Raw genomic sequence first — 23979 nt, forward strand, 5'->3', positions numbered from 1 at the left:
ATCGCCGCGACGAAGTCCACCATCGTGGATGATGTGTCCGAGATAGCGAATTTGTCGCTTCCCAAATGAACACTTATCAGCTCGGATCGTAAACCCGAAGTCTTGAATTCGCTGAAGAACGGCTCGGAGATTGCGGTCATGATTTTGCTGGTTCTCACCGCCCACTATAACGTCATCAAGATAACCGGATGTTTCTGGTAGATCAGCTAGCATCGTGTCGAGGAGTTGCTGGAAAACTCCACGAGCAATTTTTACACCCAGTGGAAGGCGGTTGTAGTTGAGGCGTGTTGATAGTGAGTAAACTCTGAAAATTTTTATCTACCGGTACCTGTCTGAACTGGCAAGTGTTTGCTAGCTTGGCAAATATATCTTCCGGTAGAGGCAACGGGTACTGGTGCGATTGCAGAGCGGAGTTCAAGCCAGTGGAGTAATCTTCGCAGATCCTGATTGCTCCATTCGCCTTACGCACGACAACTATAGGAGCAGCCCACTCCGAGTAATCGATCGGCGAAATGATCAGCAGCTTCTCCAATCTGTCCAACTCCTGTTTGACGGCATCGTCCGTTTGGGACAAAACACGGGTTTACAGCTGGTGTTCAGTTCGACGGTACTGACCAGAGATCGAAGCTGTCCACCAAGTTGAATCCGAGAAGCTGTAGTGGTTTCTCCGTCACACCGCATCCTTTTGTTTCACCGATGGTAACGTTGGCCAAGAACTCGCCATCAAGCGCCCATCGCCTTGACCGTCGATGGACCCAGCTCCGGACTTCCGATCTTCTCCCAAATTTGCTTGCTGATGAGTTGCAGGTGAACCAACGTCCCACATAGGCTTACGAGCACGGACCTCCTCATTGAAGGCTGGCGTGCTTTGATCGCACTACTACATAGCCTTCTCGATGTCCAAGCTGGCCACATTTGGAACACTTCTGCTACTTGTAGCCGCAGTTGCGAACATAGTTCAGTCCGCCACAAACCATTCACTATCGCTCAATGGATGGTCTGGGGACTCAAAGTAACGTTTTTTTTTTAAATACTTGATGCTGTACCTGTTGGAATGGAATCGGTGCTTCGATCATAGCGTTAGCACCCGGTAGGAACTAACGATTTTAAATTGGCTCACTACTTTACTAGCCTATTGGTCCCACGCAAACGATTAACATAACCCATTCTAGTCGAAATTCTAGTACAACACTATGTTTGTTTTGATTCGTTATGAAAGTTTGACAGATAAAATGAGGGGTTCGTGGATTATCCTATGTTTTCGAGGGGTGCATCGATTAGCTTGGAATCGAAGATAGTACTAGAGCTTGTTCGATCAGAGCACGTTTCTTCGGGACCTTCTGGTCTTAGAGTTACCTCTATAGCAATATCGTGTTTGAGGTTAAAAAGACGCTGGTTCTCATTTCACAGGTACTCTAGCATGATGTCATTCACCTCCTCGATCTTTCAAACGTCTATATCGCCGACTGACCACCGACTCCTTTGCACCGAACAGATTTTTCATCTTCTCAACCGTCTTAGAGAAGGAATTTTTTTTTTTTGAGAATCTTGAAAACAATGAAGCTCACGTACCTTTCGTGTTCAATCGGTCCCAGCTTCCGAATCAGCAGTTGCACTTTCGCTTTATAGTCTAATAAAGCTGCGTCCTTCTCGAATAGACTATCGAGTGTACCAAGCAGGCCTGCGATAGAGAACAACTGGATTGGACACATATCAAAAAGACACCTTCTAACAAAATCCATTCCAATCTATACCACATCTTGTGACACAGCATTGAACACAAGGGGAAGTGCAAACAAATCGGTGAATCAAAAAGTGGTACGTTTTTCTGCTCATCAAGCGATGCGTTGTGGTAGCGTTCCACCCGGGCTTTCTATGCGCACTCACACTATCATAGCATGCTGTCTATCTTAACTGCAGACAGAAGATGCCATCTACCGCTAGGTGCGCTAGTGTTCTCCAATGAAAAATTGAGCCACTTTCTGATCCGAAGTTCCACTTCTGTCCTGTGGACAGCCTTCTTCTAATTGTTTACCAACGTTAATGCAATGTATACAGCCTATATACCTCATATGAAAAAGTAGGCATTGAGAATATGGCAGTCGAAGTTATAAACTGCAATTCCAATGTAAATATTTGAAAGATCATAATAAATGTTTTAATAATGATTTTATGTTAAAATCAGTTGCAATGAAGTTCGCGTGTTTTGTTTTATCAGCGAAAAATAAAGTAATTCAAAATGCAGAACTGTACCTTGACCTCCGGATGATTGAATTTCATGATGGGACTAACATGCGATTACTTTGCTTGATGGGACAAACTGACTTGATGGTTTTTCTAAGAAACGGTCTAGTATAAGAGAGGAGCGGACTGGCTGGTTTTGAGTTAAGAGGAAGAGGCGACAATTGGCTTCTTACTCTTTTATTTCTATCTCTATCTCTATCTTTATCTATCTCTATCTCTATCGCACATAAAATCGGCCAATCAGGAGCTGGTTCACGTTTGACAGAAAAGTGGTTCATTTTCACCCCCGTATTGTCACCTCTTCTCTTAGGTTTTGAGCCGCACGAACAACTGTCAAAGATAGAGCCAATCGAGCACCGCCTATATTGATTGCATTGGCAGTGTTGCTAGAAACCATATAGGCATAGGTTGCCAAGATAGTCTGTGTTTAATCCGCTTCTCTCTTATGCTAAACCCTCTCTCGTTTTTCTCATTCTTCTTTATCAAAGTCCGTGGTTTTATCACAATGTGCAATGGACGAGTGCACCGATGAAAATTTGACAGGAGAGCCGGGCAATGTTTACTACAAATGAACACTAGATAAGGACACGGGATATACTACAATAGATCAAATTACTGGTCGCAGTGGTGTTAGGTCCCGAACAGAGGAAAAAAAATGGGCGACGCAGTCGACTGTCAAAGTACAAGAAAATCAAGGGGTACTCAACTCTGCACATCTCAATCTGTGCCTAGTACTTTATCTGTGCCGACAGCTGTGCCCAGTGTTGCGCCGAAAGTGCCGCACTGTGGCAATCAAGCTGTCGGTCTCAGTACCCCCTGAGTTTGGAAACCCTGCAGTTATGACTTTTGAGATTGTTTGTTTATAACTTCAAGGTCTCATCGATGGTTCATTTAAAATCGGAAACGAATGTTATTTTTTCCTTAATTTGCTCCCTAATTTTAAAAGATGGTGAAGTTATTATCGATCATGTTGATAATGCTAATGATGATGGTGTTTTTGCAATTTGAAATATATTTCTGAATAAGAAACAATTGCATTAGAAGCTGTGCTTAAGAATTATCTTTTATAAATAATACTTGCAAATAGACTAGGGCGTTGTTTGACAAAAATAAATCTTTTTTCGGCGACTCCATAAGTGAAATGTAAGCGGAAATGTTTGCTTGTCGATGAATAGGGTTTTTGGTCTAATTTCCGTCCTACTAAGCACTACCCGCGATTTACATCTCTTTTCTGAACGAGTTTAAACAAAAACTGGAATATTTATGTCAGAAATGACTTCTAAATTTATTCACCTTTCCATACGTACCGTTGGATTTGATAATGAGTCACAAATTGTTGAGATATTGTTTAAAATCTAATACTGCTTCTTGATTCTAAATTCGTTCTACGGGTTTCAATTCCGTCCTAACGCTTTGAAACGCCATTAGATTTTCTTCGACCTACGGATAAACGTAGAAAAAGGGGATTCGCTAGGAGCGCTTCTTTTGTTTTGAGAACAATGAACGTAAATATTCATACAATGCGCTCTAACAGGGTTTTGTTGTAGCTAATGAACTAACGCATCGAAACAAACCTATTATTAATTTCTGCACGGGGAAATCATTGATATTATTGATCTTTTCTGATTGATAGAACGGAAAGGGGCGATTACGACGAAGTAGCACTCTACCCTATCATTCGATAATGTTAGTTCTCCAGTTGAAGCAATGGTGTAAAAGTTACCCAAAACCATGATGCCTCTAGGGTTTTTGTCTTCAGGGCATAGTAAAGGAACCGATGTGAGTGGACTAGATTTTTATCGATCTGTAGATTATAATTATTATAGTTTATGATATTAATATCTCCTTTAAACTTCATTTGCAACGGGCCGGAGTCGGTATCGGTCTTGCCGGAAACATCACACCAACCAGCTGCAGCTTACCGCCGCAATGTTCTGTCTTCTCTGCTGAAGCTGCTGCCATCTTTATCGCTGCTACAACGCCCTTGGTCCAACCGATCCTGGTCCTCACGGATTCGCACGGCGTCAAACAAGCCCTGAAATCCGAGGCCCGAACTCATTCCTGGGTAGAGGCGCCGATGAAGTCCGCACCTCCAAACACGGTATTCTGCTGGGTTCCGGGGCACTGCGGAATACCAGGCAACTCTGAAGCTGACTTTCTGGCTGAGGCAGGACTATCTGCCCATCGCTGGATCGTGAACAAATTCTGGGAAGCTTGGGACGCAGAGTGGGTCCAAAACCGGTCCATCTTCATCAGACGGATCAAGGGGACGACGAGGAAATGGACAAAACCGTTGAATCAGTGGGATCAGAAGATAGCGTCGCGTTTGAGGACCGGTCACAGCAAGATCTCGCACAATTTCGGTGGAATGCCGTTCCACAGGACTCGCGTCGGTTGTAGAACCCCTTGCGGGAACTCCACAGGCTACCAAATAGCATACTCGACATGGGGCCACATGGGCCCCACAAAGTCACTTTCAATCGAAAATCTTCAAGCGACGATGAAGCTGTCAACCATCAACTTTCAAGTCATTCTGTCTTCTCTTCGAGCAGATCTCCGTCAACATCAACAGAACCAGTTTCGATCAGTTTTCATGCTGTTTGTTTTGGCTTGACTCGTGTTCATTTTTTTCATCGTCAAATGAACTTACTTTTTCATTGAAGCGAAGCTGTTCGATCCAAATTCGCGCAGTTTTTATGACTTTTGTTGATTGTTCACTCGGTTCATGTAAGCGTATGCGCATAGATCTGTGCACGTTAATGTCAAATTTATTACTGTCGGGTGGTTTGTTTACCAATCAATATGGGTATTTTTTGAATCGGGGTGACGTTTACAGATCGAAAATTGATATGCGACGCCATTTTAAAATCCAAGATGGCAGCTTCCACTTTAAGAAAAAAGTGGGAAATGCTGTCAAATACTTATCAATAAAGATATTTTGGAATCGGGATGATGTCTAGAGGATGAAAATAGATATCCGACAACATTTTCAAATCGGAGAAGGTGGCGTCCGATTTACGAAAAAGTGGAAATACATCAGACTGTATCAAATGTATCAAACATCAATATTAGTATTTTTGTAATCGGTATGAAGGGGCTTATTACGGATGTCACTTCACGGTGAACAGTTGTCACTTGTCGTCACGGTGAAGTGATTCCCACTTGATTTGTACGGTAATCACGGCTCTTATTCTCAGTATCACTTGCTTATCACCGTGTAGTGACACCCGTAATAAGGCCCGAAATCTACATATCGAAAATTTATATGCGACGCCATTTCGAAATCCATGATGGCGGCTTCCGATTTTAGATTTAGTGAGAAATACTGTCAATATAGGTATTTTTGGAATCGGGATGGTGTTTAGAGGCAGGAAATCGATATCGGACGCCATTTTAAAATCCAATATGGTGGCTTCCTATTTCAGGAAAAAAAAATGGGAAATGCTGATGCCGTCCCATCAATATGGGTATTTTTGGAATCGGGGTCTTGTATAAGGAAATCGGAAATCGATGAAATTTAAGATACTATATTTTGATGCCTGCGTCGTCAGGTCGTGACAAGTCGAATGAGCCCCAAATTGAAGTGAAGGTGGAAAAAAACGAAGAAAGCAGTTTTCGAGTCTTTCATTGCGTCAATTGAAACAAGTCTTTGCTTCAAATGAAATGAACTAAAGCACTCGACGAACGAAACAAATGATAGTCCAGTCATGTTTGAAAAGAGGAATGTTCATCGTGAGTCGATCACAAGAAACACGATGACTTACACGAAAATGATATTGCTCGAAATGAAACAATTCTGCGGAGAGTTCATTTTCTTTTTTTTTTGTTTCGAAAATGCAGATCCCTGCTGGCAGCAGTAATGCGCTTTTTAAAGAATGCTGCATTGTATTTAAAGTTTAGTTCCTTTCGGCTGCTGGGACATCTCTGCCTGATGGGCGCCCTCCCGGTTTCTCCAATATAGAGCTCTGTCTTATTCAGACCTCAATGTTTGTGTTCTTAATATGCTTGATGTGGAGATTTATTTGGCAATACTCCAGCTCCAACTGCTTCCAAAAGTACGCCTAAAAGTTGAGTTTTTATATTCTATTTAATAGTGTTGCAATCGAGAAGAACTTTTGACAATACTTACCTCATCCCATGCATCTTCCATATTAAAAACAGCACCAAACTTGGTACATCTCAATAAACTTTTATAATTCTAGGATTAATCACTGTTACACCAGTAAACCAGTAAATCGATTAGAAAAATTTCAGCGATCAACAGTGTTGCCCCCTTGAAGAAAATAGATTCCCTGTTGTAAAAATTTTCGCGTTTCTATACGTTCACCCGACCAATCAGGAGCTGGTTCGCGTTTGACAGTAAATTGGTTCATAAAAGTCCCCCTATTGTCTTCTCTTCCTCTTAGGTTATATCCAAAAGACCTTAACATTAAAATGACAGTTTATAACATACAGCTATAAATTCTATATTGCAGGAATTATCCACTCCGGTGGCAGAAACGTCATCCACAAACATTTGGCTTGAAGCCAAAGTTGTTGGTTATTTGGCTTGATTATCTGCCAATCTAAGACAGCTGATGCAAACATTGAGAAAGTATGCTACGTCCACATAGATGTTTGATTTGTTGCGCGGCAAAATAAACGTGATAAATGTTCAACAAGCGCGTGCATGTAAGAATGAAACATTTATTATATTAATTTTTAAATTAGGCAAGCTAATCATGAAAACTTCAAGTTTCATTGATGATTAATTCCATAAGATCCAGTTAGAGAATATCGATCAAAGTAAAGTTGACTGTATATCATTAGAAACTAATAGAAGAAACCCAGCCAAGAACGAACAAACCCCTACTCACTTCCTTCCGTCCATCCTCAGCTTGTACTTGACCCGGCTCTTGTCCTTGGGGTTCAAGCTCTCCGTCCTCCTGACCACCACACAGAACACGTGCTTCGAGAAGCAAATGTTCTCAATCTCCAACCAATCGAAGAACGCATACAGATGCCGCTGGTAGGAATTCTTCCCGTTGTTGAACTCCTGCTGCGCTCCCTTCGGATTAAACTTGAGATTCCTCTCGAAAATTGCCACCCCACTCAACGATATCGCCACGTACACCTCCAGCGTCATGTTCTCCTCGGTCGTCCACGTGGCACTGTACAGATGCAGCCCGTACTCCTTCAGCTCCTGCACGTAACGGATAAAATTGTGCTCTGCCTCCAGCTGGTGCAGCCCGCGCTTGCAAAAGTGCGAACTCCGCAGGTACTTGGCCAGTTCCTTCTTCTTCCGGTAGACCTCCTCCGGGAGGTAGTGCGATATCGTAAAGTACTCCGTGTATTTCATCTGGAATTCGATTGAATTTTAATTTGCATTGAAATATTTCAGCGAAAAAGAAAATCAACTTACATTCTCCTTGAAGCTTCCGACTTCCACTTGGAGAGCGAGCCCTCCCAATGCAATCAGATCGTCTTCGGAGCAGAGAATCTGCCGCTCCAGGATGCTTTTGCGCAGCTGCAGATATAGTAGATGGCGCGATTCCGAGCAGCTGTGGGCGGAAAAACTGGATAAAAGCTTCGATTCGGTTGGGAGAGCTTTAGATATTTACCTAACGCCTCGTAGCGTGGGCAGGAAGAACTTTAGCCTCAGATAGAGGGTGAAAACAACGTTTTCGCCCAGTGTTGCGGATTTTTTCGATGTGTTGACCCAAATTTGCGGAGCAACCTGTTTGATTGGAATGGTTTGTACAATGAAAAATCGATTGAAGTTTTCCAACGAAACAAGCATACCTTGTAGATTTTGAGATCATTCGGAAGGAAAACGAAATCCCCTCCGATTAGAGCGCACAGCCCGAGGAAGAAGTTTTCGGACAGCTTCTCCAGCCTCAGGATAGCCTCATAGACTTGTTTAGCCACGGTGGTCGTGGGATTGCAGATGACGTTCACTTTGGTTCCGTTCAGCAGCAGGATCGTTACCGTTCGACGGTGTTGAGTCTGCGAAAGTACGGAACATTTTTGGAATGCTTTCATGAATCCATTAAGATAAACAAAATTCTACCTTGGAATCCGTTAGATCGATGACCTTTGGTGGTGTAAAAGCATTCCGGACGAATTCCGGTCCATGACTGACTTCAGAGGCAACCCTCCCGGCTTCCTGGAGCGAGTCCACCCGAGTGTTGGATCGACCGAGGGAGAAATCTTCCTTTCGTCTTTCAGCGAACAGGGGATTTGTCTGCTGCACCGATACCAGTGGGGCTCCGAGATCTGTAAAAATAAACAGAAGATTAGCATCTGACACAGAGCTACCAATACAAGTGACGATACATACTTGGCATCGACGTAGCGTTGAAGCTCATCTCGTCAATCTTTCGCTGAAAGTCGTTTCCCCCGTCGATCAGATTCAGCTGCGTCGTCGACTTGGACGGAACCAGCCGGGTCTGACTCCGCTGCAACCGACCCAGCGTTCCCAGCTGTTGTTGTTGTTGCTGCTGCAACTGGACCTCCGCCATCTTGACTTCCACCATGGTTACATCGATCGTATTTCTCCGGGCGTCGTTCCTCTTGCGCAACATTTCCGCATTGTGCCGCCGTCGAACGACGTGTAGCTTCTTGGGATCTCCTTCCGTTCCGGCCCCTGCGCGAATGCTCTTGGAGTATCCAATAGTGGCATAGTTCCGAACCGGTTCCAGCTTGGTCGAGTCCGACGGTCTCGGTAGCGATCGGAACCTGTTCTCGTCCGGTTCGGCTCGCTTCACCCGAAGGTTTGCGGTGGATCCAAAGTATCGGGCCTGTTCCAGGTCGTGCCCGCTGATGGTGATGCCGTAGTTGATTTCCGATGATTGTGCTGGTGGGGGTGCTGGCTGCTGGAAGTTGTCAAGCTTGCGATGCACTTCCAACTCGCCATGATCCGAGCTGCGACCGGAATCGGTGTCGCTTCTGAAACGGGGGGAATTTTACCAATTGAGTGTATTTTGGAGGACACGGGATTAAACGGGTTAGCAGTCATACTTGTGCTCCTCGTAGCATTCGGTCATCTGCTTGGGTTGCTTCACTTCGATGCGCGTCGAAACGGACGCGACAACTTCCTTGAAGAGGTCAAGCACCATGTGCGAGAAGGGCTTGTACAGGTGGTGGTTCTTGCAGTAGTCGGAGATGATCTGGAAGAGGGAAGAAGAAGGTTTATGATTAATTCAAATGTGTAAATTGGAATCTAGAATTACGAGATGAACATGGAATTTCTTATTGGAATTCGCCATTAGACCATTTACAGGATCTGAAAAATTTCAAAAGCACCCTGTCTCTGCCAGTAAATCGCAAATGCACCCAATGATCAAAATTAAAAGATTTTGCGACATTTACTGTCGAATATTCTTTGAATAAATTTCCTTATATGGAAAAACGCTATAGAAATGAAACCAATAGGGAGCTGCTCCGTCGGGCTAGCCTCACTTTTTTGACATCTGGCGAACATTCCTGTCGTTCCGAAGGCGGCTAATGTGGACTGCAAACGAACGAACCAATCAAAGTGGTTTCTTCGGTTAAAAAGGCACCGACCTACGAACGATGAACTTCATCTCGTACAACGTTGGCGTTTCTCTGGGACTCAAAGAAGCCGCTTTGGACCCTGGAACTTGGCCTCAGGGGATTGCGTTTAGAGAATTTGAGGACACGCTGACGAAAAATACTGTACGTTGGCACTTCTACTGGTACCCCTTTCGAGACCCCAGCACCTCTTGGTACACCAGTCCCTTTAGGAACGTCCAGCACAACCGACAACGCATAATCCCGCCATCCGACGATATACATCCGAGACGCACCGTAGAAAGCCTGATGGAAGCCCCCAATCGCCCCCCGTAAGTATTTTTACGATTCGAATTTTTCGTTGCGTGATGAATTCCCCCACATCCAGATTCTCACCGATACCCCGGCGCAAAAGGAGGTGGTGTCTTTATCTTTCCCTCTCCTGACGAATGATTCTACTTTCCAACCGGGACGCACCGTAGATAGCACAGTGGAAGCTCCTCTATCTCAGTCTCGCCATTTCCTGCCAACGTTCACCATTGCCGTCCCGGCCCTGAGTTAAGATGTGGGTCGGGGGTCTTCCAATTTGCTATACCAAGCAACTATAAATTCAACATTGATCATTCGCTGCCTGAAGTCGGTTTGATTTTCAGCGCACAGGAATCTCCTAACGAAGGAAACGCACGCCATGGGAACATGGAATCAACTCCGCATCAGCCGGTTCCATCTTCTTCATCTTGGACCCTGGGACGCACCGTGAACAGTATTTTGGAAGCCTCCAGTCCTTTCGACGCAGTTGCGCCCCCTGCTGACATCGCTTATCGGATTTGGCCCGGCCCTGCGATCGGAAACGGAGAGGGTGTCTTCCGGATCTCCCAATCAGGCGAGTATAATTCAAGATCTGTCTTGGAACATCCCTTGCCTGATGTCGTTGCCAATTCTAGATCGCAATGCAGCACCCGCCAGGCTGCTTATCGTCACAGTCAGGCCATCTGCATGTATTACTAGAAAGCTGGTGGGATGAACTCCAACATCGATGATTATCGCTTAGCGGTTTCGGATCGCTGCTTCGACGTCTCATTGTCAAATCAAGTGTTTGGTTCCGAATACGAGGTTTTTCGATGCGATTGGAATCCGCACAACAGTCGCAAATCTACTGGTGGAGGCGTTCTCATAGCGGTCGGCTCTGGATTGAAGGCAAAAGTTATCGAAAACGATTCATGGGATTGTCTGGAACAAGTTTGGATTGCCATTAAGCTCGCTGACCGCACTTTGTTTGTATGTGTAGTTTACTTTCCCCCAGATCGAACTCGTGACTCTACGCTTATTGAATTCCACAATCAGTCTATTCGAGCTATAATGGAGATCGCTACAGCTGCTGACGAGATGATAATCATTGGCGACTTCAATCTACTGGCAATTTCTTGGCGATCATCTTACGGTGGATTCCTGTATCCGGACCACGACCGTTCTACATTTCACTCTGGAGCAGTAAGCCTTTTGGATCATTACAGTATCGCCACTCTTAAGCAAATCAACCACGTGGTTAATGAGAACAATCGTAGCTTAGACCTTTGCTTCGCCACCGCTCAGGATACTGCTCCGCATTTGTCTATGGCTTTTTTTTTTTTTTTTTTTTTTTTAACTCTTTATTTGTTCCAAATTCAAAAATTACATTTCATTTTTAACCTAGGTGCTCCAGTTACTGCAGTAACGTACCAGCCTTAATTGTTATGATGTATATCTAAGTGTTTTTACATTGTTCATGTCTTGGCAATTAAGTATTTTAAACAGGTTTTTTAAACCTGCATGTCAGTATATTTGTCTATGGCTGTTTCTCCGCTGATAAAGACTGTTCCACACCATCCTCCTTTAGTTATTGTACTTGAAGGGAACCAAATTCCTGAGGTCATTCCACCCCCCTAGAGGTCTCCTACGATTTCCGAAATGCTGACCACGACAGTATCGGGGAACTTCTTTCGAATTTGGACTGGCACAGGATACTTGTCCCTGCCGATGTCAATGCAGCTGCCCAAACGCTCTCGCATATTTTGGCTTACGTCATTGAGCGACACGTTCCGAAAAAAGTTCCTAAACAAGGTAATCATCATCCTTGGCAAACAAGTGAACTCTGTACGTTAAAGTCTTCCAAAAGAGCCTAAGCACTAAGAAAATACACCAAGTACCACACCCTACAACCCAAGGACCATTATGCGAGGGTCAATCATGCGTATCAACGAACCAGTCGCCAATGTTATCGGCGTTATCAACGAGATGTTCAACGGAAGCTTCGATCTCACCCGAAAACTTTTTGGAATTATGTGAATGAGCAACGAAAGGAGTCTGAACTTCCATCGACTATGGGTCTGATCGGCGAAGAAGCTTCAACCCCTCAGGACATTTGCCGTCTGTTCTAAACCAAGTTTGCGAGTGTATTCTCGGATGAGAACCTGCTTGACGAGCACGTTTCTCTAGCAGCCAGTAATGTTCCAATATCTCGTCAATCTTTGGCAGCTATCAATATCGACCTCGCTATGATAACTAGGGTGGCTTCGCAACTGAAGTCTTCATTTAAGTCTGGACCTGACGGAGTTCCTTCCGTCTTTCTCAAGCAACACATCGATAGCCTGGTGGCTCATCTCTGCCTTCTGTTCGAAATGTCCCTCTCCAGTGGGGTGTTTCCTTCCTGTTGGAAATTAGCTGAGATGTTTCCAGTGCATAAGAAGGGATGCAAAAGAAACATCGACAACATTGACACATCGTTGTGTGCCATATCTAAACTGTTCGAGTTGGTCGTTTTGGAACCATTAGTCTCTCACTTCAAGCAGCACTTGAGCAAAGACCAGCATGGTTTCATGGCAGGGCGGTCGACTACTTCCAACCTTCTGTGTCTCACTTCGTACGTTACGGAGAGTATGACAGACCATATGCAAACAGATGTCAAGTTCGACAAGTTGAACCATCCTATAGCGATCCCCATAAACGGCAGTCTCCTACGATGGTTCGCATCCTATCTATCTAGCCATCTCGGTCCGTTGATATTTCTTGCGTATTTCAACGACGTCAATTTCGTCCTCGACGGTCCACGACTGTCGTTTGCAGACGACGACATGGAAATCTAACGGGTGTTCAATAAAAAATGAGAATGATTTCAATACCTTTCTGTAATTAAAGTAAAGAGCGTACATTTTTTTCTCTCCAAGATAATTGCTCTCTGGACTCCCTGAAAATTGGTGGCATGTTTCTTTTCGCTCGGGTGCTGTCAGTTCAATCGAAGATGGCGTGGAAAGAGCAAGCACTCCGCGAGCGTGTTGTACGGTTTTACGAAACGCATGGAAATCGTGGAAAAAAGTTTACGGTAGACCACTTTCGAGACGAAAACGTGCCCGTGAGTACAGTTTACTGGATCCTGGCATCCCTGAGCGTGGAGCCGAAGGCCGGTAGTGGCCATCCGGCGAAGATAATGACGAAGAAGAAGACGGAAGCGTTGAAAAAGCTGTTCGACACCAAGGACGGAACGAGATTGCGTGACGCCGGCCGAAAATATCACTGCTCCCATACCTTGATTCACCGAACCCTCAAGATGGAGGGTATCATCTGTCGGAAGAATACTCGGTCCCCCGAGCATACGGACGAGGCGATAGCGACCGTGAAACCGCAGTGCCTGTGGATGACGAAGAACTAACGCGGGACGTCGTTCGTGCTGGACGACGAAAGTTACTTTTCTCTCTCGAAGACCCACATTCCAGGAAATGACAGCTACTTTTCCAGCGACAAGTTGGCCACACCCCCCCGCGCCAAGGATACGAAGCAGTTGACCACGAGGATCCAGAATTGTAGCCGGAAGATGGACGTCAGTGCCGTCCAGCGCTCTTGTGAGAGCATCGCAACTAAGTTGCGACGTTCGGCTGACCAGGGCCTCTTCTCCAATATTCATTGACGTTTTTTTTTGAAGAATAAACATTATGTTTTTAATAAAAAATACTGAATTCGTTGAAAAAAAAAATTTTTTTTTACTAGCTATATGACTGAAAAAGTTCTCATTTTTCATTTAACATCCGTTATTTCCGAATCCGAGCCATCGCTGACTGCCACCTTCTCCAACTCCAACTCAACGCTTTTGCTAATTGGTGCCAACTGAACCGCATGGTTGTAAATCCAACAAAATGTTCAGTAAGCATGTTCTGACGGAAGAAACATCCAATTACATTCAGTTACAGTACTTGTTCGCTAACTGGGCTAATTCCACTCGCTAACTGGACTGGCTTGTCAAACGTCAAAAAATACTGAGGGGAGCTTCAATGGATTGTTCGATCGACGTCAATAAAAATTCATGTGCAATGAATTTATACAGGGTAAAGGTGTCATTGTTATTTTCACAGCATTCAATCTTGCTAGTTTAGAAAGGCTCATAACGCTTGTAAGTCGTGATTTCAGTGTGAAATGAAAATAATTACTTAATATTCCATTCGAATGCCCCTTACCAGTTATGACAACTAAACTTCACAACAAGTACTGTATATCCTAGAAGGCGTTGATGTACATCGTGTGAATCACATTAAGGATCTGGGAGTCATCTTAGATTGTCAACTCTCATACAGCCAGCATTTCTCGTACGTGATCGACAAGGCATCCACAACGCTCGGCTTCATTTTCAGGATGGTTAAAAGTTTCAAAGTTTCACGGATATCTACTGTTTGAAGTCGCTTTACTGCTCCCTCGTCCGGTCGGTGTTAGAATACTGCTGCCCTGTATGGAATCCCAATTACCAAAACAGTGTCATCTGGTTTGCCCTTCGACGATTGCCTTGGAGGGATCCTCATCGCCTTCCAAGCTACGAAAGTCGGTGCCAATTCACCTGGATCCTTTGTGGAGTCGAAGAGATACGACAAGGGCCCTGTTTGTGGCAGACATTCTGCAGGGCAGAATCGATTGTCCTTCTATTCTACAACAATTCGACGTTAACGTTCAACCACGATAACTCCGTAACAACGCAATGCTGAGGATACCTTTTCGTCGTACAAACTATAGTTCATATGGTGCTATAAATGGGCTACAACGGGTTTTTGATCGTGTTGCTTTCTTAATTTGATTTTCCCTTGGCACGCGAGACGCTGCGTTAGAGATTCCGTGATATATTTTTAAGAATTAGGAATTAAGTTGGACTTCACGGCCTTTGCAGCTTGTTACTTCTTGACTATATTGTATTTCCTAGTATTGCTTAATCCGTCATTAGGACTAAGCCCAGTCTGTTGATGTAGAAACAAATAAACAAATAAACAAATAATGTGGTCAATGATCCATTTAAAGCCTATCGAAAGCCAATTGATGAAAAACAATGAAGAAAGAGCTGTCGCAAGACATGTTTTGGTGTAGCAACGCAATCGTCCCCTGTTACAGGTTCCCCCAAGGTATCCCATTGCTCTAAGAGTGTTCAATGTGGTGAACTTTAAATGATCCATTTAAAGTTGATAGAATGCATATTCATATTCTAACGAAAGCCTATTCATGAAAAACCATGAATAATGAGCTGTCGCAAGCAGGCATGGTAAAGCATTTACATTCATTTACATTCATTTGCCTCTATCTTTTTTCATCAACAGCATTCCGCAAAAAGATGTATAAAGCTTTAGTAGGTTTTGTTATTAGCTACAACTTTTTCCTATAACTCAAATCGGTATCTCTTATGCATCACGAATTAGAGCGGGCAGAACTTGTTACTGTTTTTCAGTGAATGTAAAATACATTTACTGAAAAACAGTAGTGGCTTCTGTTCGCTATGGTTCGTCATGCATAAAAGTTACGGATTTGAGTTGTTAACAAAAGTTGTAGTTTATAATAAAACCTAAAAAAGCTCCATACATCATTTTGCGTGGTTCTGATGATGAAAAAAGTTAGGGACAAATGAATGTATATGAATGCACGAAATGAATGCAAATGATTTTCCATGCCTGGTCGCAAGGCATGTTTTGGTGTAACAACGCAATCGTGCCCTGATAGAGGTTTCCCCGGGGCCAATGGCTCTTAGAGCGGTCAATGTGATGAACTTTAAATGATTCATTTAAAGTTTATAGAAAGCCTATTATTGGAAAAATATGAAGAATGAGCTATCACACGGCATATTTGGAGTAAACATGCAATTGACCCCTGTTACAGGTACCCCCGGGGGCATCCCGGAGGTTCCAAGAGCGGCTAATGTGGTCAATTATCCATTTAAAGCCTATCGAAAGCCTATTCATGAAAAACCATGAAGAATGAGCTGTCGCACGGCATGTTTTGAGTGATTAAAAGATCTGACCGCATTCAGAACCCTGCCTCAGAACTGACTCCCGAGAAATGGCCATACCTCGATTGATTTTAGGCCGATTTTAGTTCTTAGCACATCATTCGCTTTGAAAATGGTTCTGCTTTCTGTGTGTTTTATAAAAATATCGAACTGTAACCAGCGTCCTATCGAAAATCACATCACAAATTTAGCAATTTAGACAAGCCTTTCGGAAATCCAGAATATGTTCGGTATTTGGTGACCATGGTTATTTTAGTGGCTACACCATAAAACTACAAACGAATTGACAGACGGAGCGGCTCGAAAACATTGGCGACGAACCTGCTAGTGCAATTTTTCAGTGTACCACATGGAAACACTGAATGTACTCAAGGGGTAACTCACTCAGCACAGTGTGCCGAAAGTAGATTCGGCACAGCTTGGGCATATCCATCGGCACAATCTCTTAGGCATTGTATTGTTCATTAAATAAAATGGGAGCACTGGTGGACAGCTGCCATTGAAGTTGTTCACAACATAACTGTAGTAGATAGAGTTAGTGTGGAATAGAAATGAGTAGAATCGAGTGAGCGTGAAGCGTGATAGACCGTATGTAAACAGAATCTGATTGGTTCAGGAATTTTGATACAGCTAGAGGTATAAATATGAGGTACCTAAGCTCGTTGACGGCATTCTTATGACGGACTGTGGAGAGATCGAACGGCCAGCAAAGGACCACCAGCAGAAGGGATAGCGGCACTAGTGGACCAACAGAGGGAGCAGCAGATTCGTGAAACCATGACTGAGGCTGGAAACCTCGGTCCGACTACTACATCGGACCACCAGCTGAACGGCAGATTCGTGGAACCGTGTCCGAGACTGAAAACCTCGGTCCAGTCACGACAATAACGTGCTGCTTGACTGTGTATTTCGGGAAAATACTCTAATTGAATATACTGGAGGAACTCAGACCAGAAATTCACTTCTCGGTTCACATTTAAATTCGAAATGTAAGCTTCCGAGGACTGTCGATTGCTATCGATGCCGGTCACAAGTCTTTCAGCTACTACGCAAATGGAGTGTACTACGAACCGAACAATTATGACGGATTGAACCATGCAGTGGTGGCGGTACGGAAAACTCAAAGGAGCAGATTGCTGGCTAATCTAGAAATTTTATGTTGAGGGCACGGCTCGGGAGTGGCAGGATGTGGCTTTGTAAGGACCCTACTTTTCAGCAGAAAATCACCAGCAATCTACCAAACCAAACTCACTTGAACAATACGGAACTACTTTTCACGGCACAATCACAAGCAATAGTTATTGCTTCCACTCAACCTAATTAACTTACAATGTTTAAACCGAATTTCACTGGTTGATTCCGACGTTGAAAGCCTCCGAGAGCTTCTTGCCCGGAATCATCATCTTCAGCATTTCCTCTTCCAGATTGAGCAGAAAGGTGTAGTGGTTCTGAATCGTTTCCATCGAATTGATCAGCAACGTTCGGACGACATTGGAACCGTAGGACTTGTAACACGCACTCAGAGCACAGATGATCGATCCGAAGTGCTGACAAGAACCGCTGAATGCACTGAATTTCAAGCTGTAATTGCTACCCGGCTAGATAATTGCCGGGTAGCACATGTCCAACTAGTTGGTATCCACACCGGAGACGTCCATTTTGTCCGTCATAGCCTGCTCGACACCCTCCGACAGTTTGGCATGCAGGCCTTCTTTATGGTGCTAACCTCGGAGTCCTTCTTGGAACACATGATGTAACAGATTGGGAGCCTGATGTCCACCGTGTCAAAACTCTTGTCCTTGACGAAGGCTCTCCATGATTCACATAATTCACCCGGGAAGTTGTCCTTGGAGAAGACGCCCAACGTTTTGCCATCCTTGGATCCTTTGATCGCCTCCAGCAGCTTTTCAAAATTGGCCTTGTTCTTGTCGTTCTTATCCCGAACCAACAGCTTCACCGACGGAATGCCCTCCACACCGTCCTTCTTGATCTGCTTCAAGAAATCGATCTTCTTCTTCTTCTTGCTGGTCAGTGGACTTTTCGCACAGCACTGTAATCGTATCGGTCAGCAGCGAGGTGGATTTGCCGTAGATGGTTTCCTAGTCTACGCCGACCGCCGTCAGAATGCAATCCACCTTCTGCAGCGAATCATCGTCGGTAGAAGGAATTCTTATTTTCGCATCCAACGGTTTTCGATGCTGGGACACTTCCGATTGATTTCCGGCTGTTTTTCTTTGTTGTGTCCTGTTGGACGGCTGAGACCACTCACGGTCCATCTCGCCAGCATTTCTCCTTGGCTGTCGCTAGACCGATGTTATCATTGCGATTGCAAACTAAAACATTCAAGCTGTCAGAAATAACGGGTTGCCAAATATACCATAATATTCGGCACTGCCGGCACAATCGGAGCACCTGCGGTACACTGAGAAAAATGTTGACCCAAGATTGGTGTGCGGGGTGGCCTACCCCTTGAATTGTACTAGAATTGTTTTGGTTCTATCTCTCTACTCAAAACTGAAATGAATAAAAAACGACAATGGACAGCCCTATGGGGTTGTACGCAAATGGTGACGTAGGACTATGTGGTCTTAAATTATAAATCTTATTTGTAAACTGCAGCAGGAGCTTGTGTATTATGTAGGAATAGTAATTTGAGCAGGGTTCTCTCTGCTTATAAGCTCAATTTTCAATAGTAACATTTCGAAAAATGATGAAGTCGTGAATTTTTGCAGATGCGTAGAAATATTTCTGATCGATTGGTGATAAAATTATTGAAATTGGTTCAGGGGCAGCTGAGTTATTAACGTTCAAAATCTTTCATAATTTTGTTACGAGTTCCATTTTCGGTTTTCACAAAGTGTACACTAGACTGATGCAAAATTCGACTTTTTCGCTCCACAGTGCTTAAATGGTTTCAAGTCGGGTCGTGATTAGCCTCCCAAAGTTACAACTCATTTGGTTAGAAACAGGCTTCGCACAAGCCATTTGAAGTTTGCATGTAAATTACTATGGGAAATCTCAACTTTTTGTTCATTGGCTTCTAGTCTTTTTCCATATTGAGCTACGGAACAGTTCAATAGCTATTCTTGTAGAACATTTTCTCAGCTACAACTTTGCTTAAGATTGTTTCTATGTAAAACGAGGCAGGAAAAAGTTATTAATTATTTAAGAGATTGATAAACTTATGACATGATCAAGCAGCTGCTCTGTAGGCAACACTGTATTTTGCAGTGTGACATAGTAGCCATGATTTTTGTGTCCTATTCAACGCCCCAGAAACACCAATGTTGCCTGCTGAGCAGTTGATTGAGCATTATCATAAGACATCAGCGCATTGAACCATTGATAACTTTCGATCCTTGCATTTAATCAAAAAGTGGTCTTCAGCAAAGTTGTAGCTGGAAAATTTCCTACAAGTATAGTTGAAAACTTTTGAAGCAGACCGATATGGTGAATTATTAGATAGACAAGAACAAAAATCTTGGTTTCACCATAGTAATTCCCACACAAACTTCAAATGGTTTGTGCCATCTCAGTTTTACACCAAATGGGTTGAAATTTTGAGAGGTTAGTCAGGATCCGATTTGGATTCGTTTAAGCATTGTGGAGCGAAAATTTCAAATTTTGCATCACTCTAGTGTACATCCATATAGAAATCACAGACGTAGTGCTACTTCAAAAAATGACAAAATGATACACTCTTTGCATACTGTCAAAAATCATAGCACACAAAATCAACTTTGTTCAAATCAAAACAAGAAAATTCTATTACAGTGAACCACATTATTTTAATGGATTTCTTCGCCAGTTAGTTGTCTGTTACTTCTTTTTTGATAAAACTATATTAGTTTTCCAGGCCAATGCTTCTGGAAGAATTTAAATCGGACCATATTTGTCGACGTTGCAACACTCCAAAGTTGACCAAAAATTTGCCTATCCTAGATATTTTGAATAATATCCCCGTGTAAATTTTTGAAATCATCATCACTTTCATAGTTCTTCTATTATCCATGGGGGAGATTTAAATAAAATGCTCCATTTTCAAGATAAAAGCATTTTAAGATTGTACTCGTATACCTCCCCGACGAAAATTTTGAACCATCATCACTTTAATAGTTCTTCTACTCTCCACGAGTGCCAACTTTGATTTATCAATTACAACCACGTGCTGCAGAAACAAACCATCCCGCCAAATGACAGCGAGAGAAGAGCAGGAGCCTATGTTTGTTGAGAGCACGAACGAAGCTTCTGCTCTCGTTCTGTTTTTGTTGTCATCAGACCATCGATGACAACAAACGTGGTGCTCCGTATCTGTGATAAAACCAGTGACCATTTACCCCTAAAAAACGTACCCAGATTGCAAATCTACGAGTGATACCAAGCAGAATGTTATCCACATCAATCCCGAAGCTAGGGGACATCGATAATCTACAGCACATCATCCAATCCCGCTGGACGGAATTACACGACCACCAGCCGGAGCAGGGAGTTTTTCGCTATCGGCTGACAATCGAACGGGAGAGAGTGACCGACGACGGGAGATGCGGATTTCTCTTGCAGGTGAGTGAGAGAGAATAGCAGAAAGCGCGGTATTGCATGCAAGTGAATCATTTCAACGCACGTTGATTGAAACATTTCAGCTAAATCGCAAACGTACGACGGAGCGCCGCAAGCCGGACATCATGGCGAGTGTTGTTCCTGCCTTCGATCCCACTAGGTTCAACTTCAATAAAGTCAATTCCAGGGAGGTTTTGCTGGAAGTTAGATGCGGAGGTAGCTTGGTCTCGATATTGATCAACAACAGTCCACTGACGAGCTACCACTCGCTGATAGTGCCCGATCGGGATCGAAACTTACCACAAGTTTTGACCCAAGAAAGCTTGGACGTAGCAGTAAATCTTCTGTTGCGACTAGAAGATCGAAACTATCGGATCGGTTACAACAGCCCGGGTGCTTTGGCCTCCGTTAACCATTTGCATTTCCATTTGATGCACCTCACCCACAAGCTTTACGTGGAAGATGCGGTAAGTGACAGGAAATACTCTCTGCCAAATATTTATTTATTACATTTGATCTTACTTTTAGCCCGTCACAGCTTTGGCCCATCATCTCTTCCGTCTGGACAACCATCCAGCTAGGGCGTACTGTTTCCTTCTTCAGCCCAACACCCCACCAACGCACTTCGCCCAGCGAATTTACCGTCTAATAACCATCCTCCTATCGGGCAACATCGCTCACAATCTGCTTCTTACGTGGAATGGTTCGAGGGACACGCTCCGGGCGTTGATTTACCCCCGCCTGAGGCCATGTGAGAACAAACAGGTGTCCCCATTTAATGTGGCCTTCTGTGAACTCAGTGGCTTCGTTCCTCTCGGCGATGAATCGGATTACGAACGACTGGACGAACTCCAACTGGCGACGTACTTCCGAGAGGCTCAAGGCATCGATGAAAACCTTCACCACCAGTTGGATCAGACAGTACTGGATGGATTAGGAGAGGACGAAGGATGAAGTGATTCGTTTCCGCTACCGCTTAAAGCAATGATGAATAAATTCCACATGACGTAGCAACAAAAAAAAATACCGAAAGGATTAAAATTAGCGTGATTATTACTTCGAAGAAGGCCCCGAGTGGAGGCAGAAAATTGAAGCTAACCCGAAATATTGAGGGGAAATCGTTTTCGTGTCCTACTCTCGGAAACGGATGGAGTTTCCGGGAAAATCGCAATCAAGAATACTGTCACATTTCATTTTGATAGCGGAAAAAAAAACGAAAATTCCATTTCATTTGTGTTCAAATTCAATCACATCAAACTCCAATTCGATAACTGACCAGGGCCTGTCCAACCAAGGCACGATGGGTCGACGATTTTGATCAATTAGGACCGGGTGGAGCAACAGCAAAAACAGTTGAATGAACTTTTGCTGCCTTTCTTGCTTTGGTCCGCACATTCTGCCCGGTTCTCTGTGGGTTTGTAGTGGGTGGGAGTTATGCGATTCGGGTCATATATTGGATGCTGCAACTCATACTCCCTCAATCAGGTCAGACGGAAGAAATTGGTTCAGTGCCTTTCTTGGACGGTCGGTTGGTCGGTCGGTCAATGATGTGCTGAAATACATGAGATATGATTGGGGTAAACTGGACCGATAATTTGATCCGATGCCAGAAAGGAGCCTGTTTTTTTGGGTGTCTTCCATCATTGTGCAAGAGCGATAAATCCTAAGAGGAAGAGGAGACAATTGGCTTCTTGTTGTCTGTGACGTGGTCTTCTTTTCTCGCGGAAACGCGAAAACTATTGTCACCTCACCGGTGAGAAAGAATCACTTGAATCGCAGAATAGGGGGAATGACTTCTCTTGATGCTTTCTAAAAATTCAAGGCTCGCCCACGCAAACCAACATCCTCATCAGATAGGAAAAGACTTCCCCTATCCGATGGTTAGGTTAGTCTGCGTGGACGTGCCTTAAATTCCTAGAAATCAACGATAGAAGTCATTGTTTACAAAAGCCCAAATTCCAGCTCTATGTAGATTTCATTATGGGCGACTGTCAAAATACAAGAAAATAGATTCCCTGTTGTAAAATATTCTCGCGTTTCTATACGTTCGCCCGACCAATCAGGTGGTGGGTTGTGTTTGACAGAAAATTGGTTCAGAAAAGTCCCCCTTATTGTCTCCTCTTCCTCTTAGGATAAATCTAGATAGGGAGGCGTCGTAATTAAAGCATTTTGCTTTAGAATGTGTTTGTGTTTCTTGACTTTTTGAGTTGTGATGTTTGGCGACGTTCAGCATTCTGATGAACCTCTGTGGGCATGTTACGAAAATTCTATTGTCTGCAAAGTAAGTAGGGGGCTGTGTGGCGGCGGTAATATATTTCAAGTTTGGTGATACAATTCAAAGAGAAGTATTCTGATCGTGTCTTATTGAACTGAACTTTATGAATCTTTGTTGAGATTATCTAAATTTATATAAGGAACCTTAGAGAAGTTTGAATGAATGTCAAGAAATGCAGGGTTATTTGAGTCTAGACGTTGAATTTCTCTGAGAGGAGATTCCCTTCTTTTTCTTCTTATTCTTCTTCTTCTTCTTCTTCTTCTTCGTCTTCTTATTCTTCTCATTTAAAGCTTATTGGTTGTCGTATATGAGCTTATTCCGTACCCTCAACTTAGTATTGTAGATGCGCTTCCACAGTTTTTAATTGAGAGCTTTCGATGTCTGTACCATTTTCACATTAGTTTAATTATGTGGTCAGTACAATCATACACTCAAAAATATTACTAAGCAATGATAGATTCAAATTTAATCATTTTATGTTTAAAACGCTGTGTAGACTGGATTGCAACAAAACGCTGTGTTAAATAATTGCAACACAGAAACCACCATCAAGATAGCGCTATAACATGTCATAACTCTGTAGTCTGAACGTACTATAAGCAAAGTTTATACATTGATTCGACTATTTTATTTTTAAATTTTTTACTAAATCCGAATACCGGCGAGTGATTCGTTCAGTGTATATTTACCACTGACAGAATTCAAAATGAAAAAAATGAACTTTTGGTTTTGAATAAAAACGCTTATTTGCTTAAAAAAGTAAGAGGTTGTATCCAAGACTCGACCGATGATTACGTGCTCGGTATCAATATTTGGCGACTATGTTAGGGAAACCACTATAAGCAGGCAATCGGTGATAGTTTTGATGAACATTTCAACAGTTGGATATTTGTGTAATTTTCAATAGTGACCTATTCAAAATTGGTAAAATATTCATTTTAGCAGCTTCGTAGAAAAATTACAAATCGATTGGCTTGTTTAGAGTTAAAATCCATCCAGTATTGACAGAGTTATAAGTGGTCAAAACCTGACCACTTTTCGTAGCGCGGTCGATTTTGTTTTTTTTTTTCAATATGTTGCCGAAAGACGAAAACTGCTCTGCGGA

At 43.3% G+C, this 23979-nt stretch overlaps 2 protein-coding genes across 2 annotated transcripts in view; one reads left to right on the top strand and one right to left on the bottom strand.

Annotated features, from left to right (window-relative positions):
* LOC135700844 (uncharacterized) overlaps positions 1–10571 on the bottom strand; it is a 99469-nt gene extending 88898 nt beyond the window's left edge. Inside the window, exons 1-8 of the mRNA XM_065221502.1 lie at positions 10512–10571; positions 9244–9392; positions 8564–9171; positions 8294–8499; positions 8026–8229; positions 7845–7960; positions 7646–7784; positions 7101–7582 (exon numbers count right to left, since the gene is read on the bottom strand). Coding sequence (XP_065077574.1) covers positions 7101–7582; positions 7646–7784; positions 7845–7960; positions 8026–8229; positions 8294–8499; positions 8564–9171; positions 9244–9392; positions 10512–10571 — 1964 coding nt within the window. The remainder of the gene's footprint in view (positions 1–7100; positions 7583–7645; positions 7785–7844; positions 7961–8025; positions 8230–8293; positions 8500–8563; positions 9172–9243; positions 9393–10511) is intronic.
* A 9767-nt stretch (positions 10572–20338) lies between these two features.
* LOC135700862 (GDP-D-glucose phosphorylase 1-like) lies at positions 20339–21562 on the top strand. Its single transcript, XM_065221522.1, has 3 exons — positions 20339–20602; positions 20683–21066; positions 21128–21562. Exons 1-3 carry the CDS (start codon positions 20429–20431, stop codon positions 21551–21553), a joined length of 984 nt encoding a protein of 327 aa, XP_065077594.1. The 5' UTR covers positions 20339–20428; the 3' UTR covers positions 21554–21562.
* Positions 21563–23979: the final 2417 nt, after the last annotated feature.

This window comes from Ochlerotatus camptorhynchus, unplaced genomic scaffold (genome assembly GCF_037179485.1).
Source record: "Ochlerotatus camptorhynchus isolate MF236.1 unplaced genomic scaffold, CSIRO-AGI_Acam_v1.1 ptg000013l, whole genome shotgun sequence".
NCBI classification, from domain to species: domain Eukaryota; kingdom Metazoa; phylum Arthropoda; class Insecta; order Diptera; family Culicidae; genus Ochlerotatus; species Ochlerotatus camptorhynchus.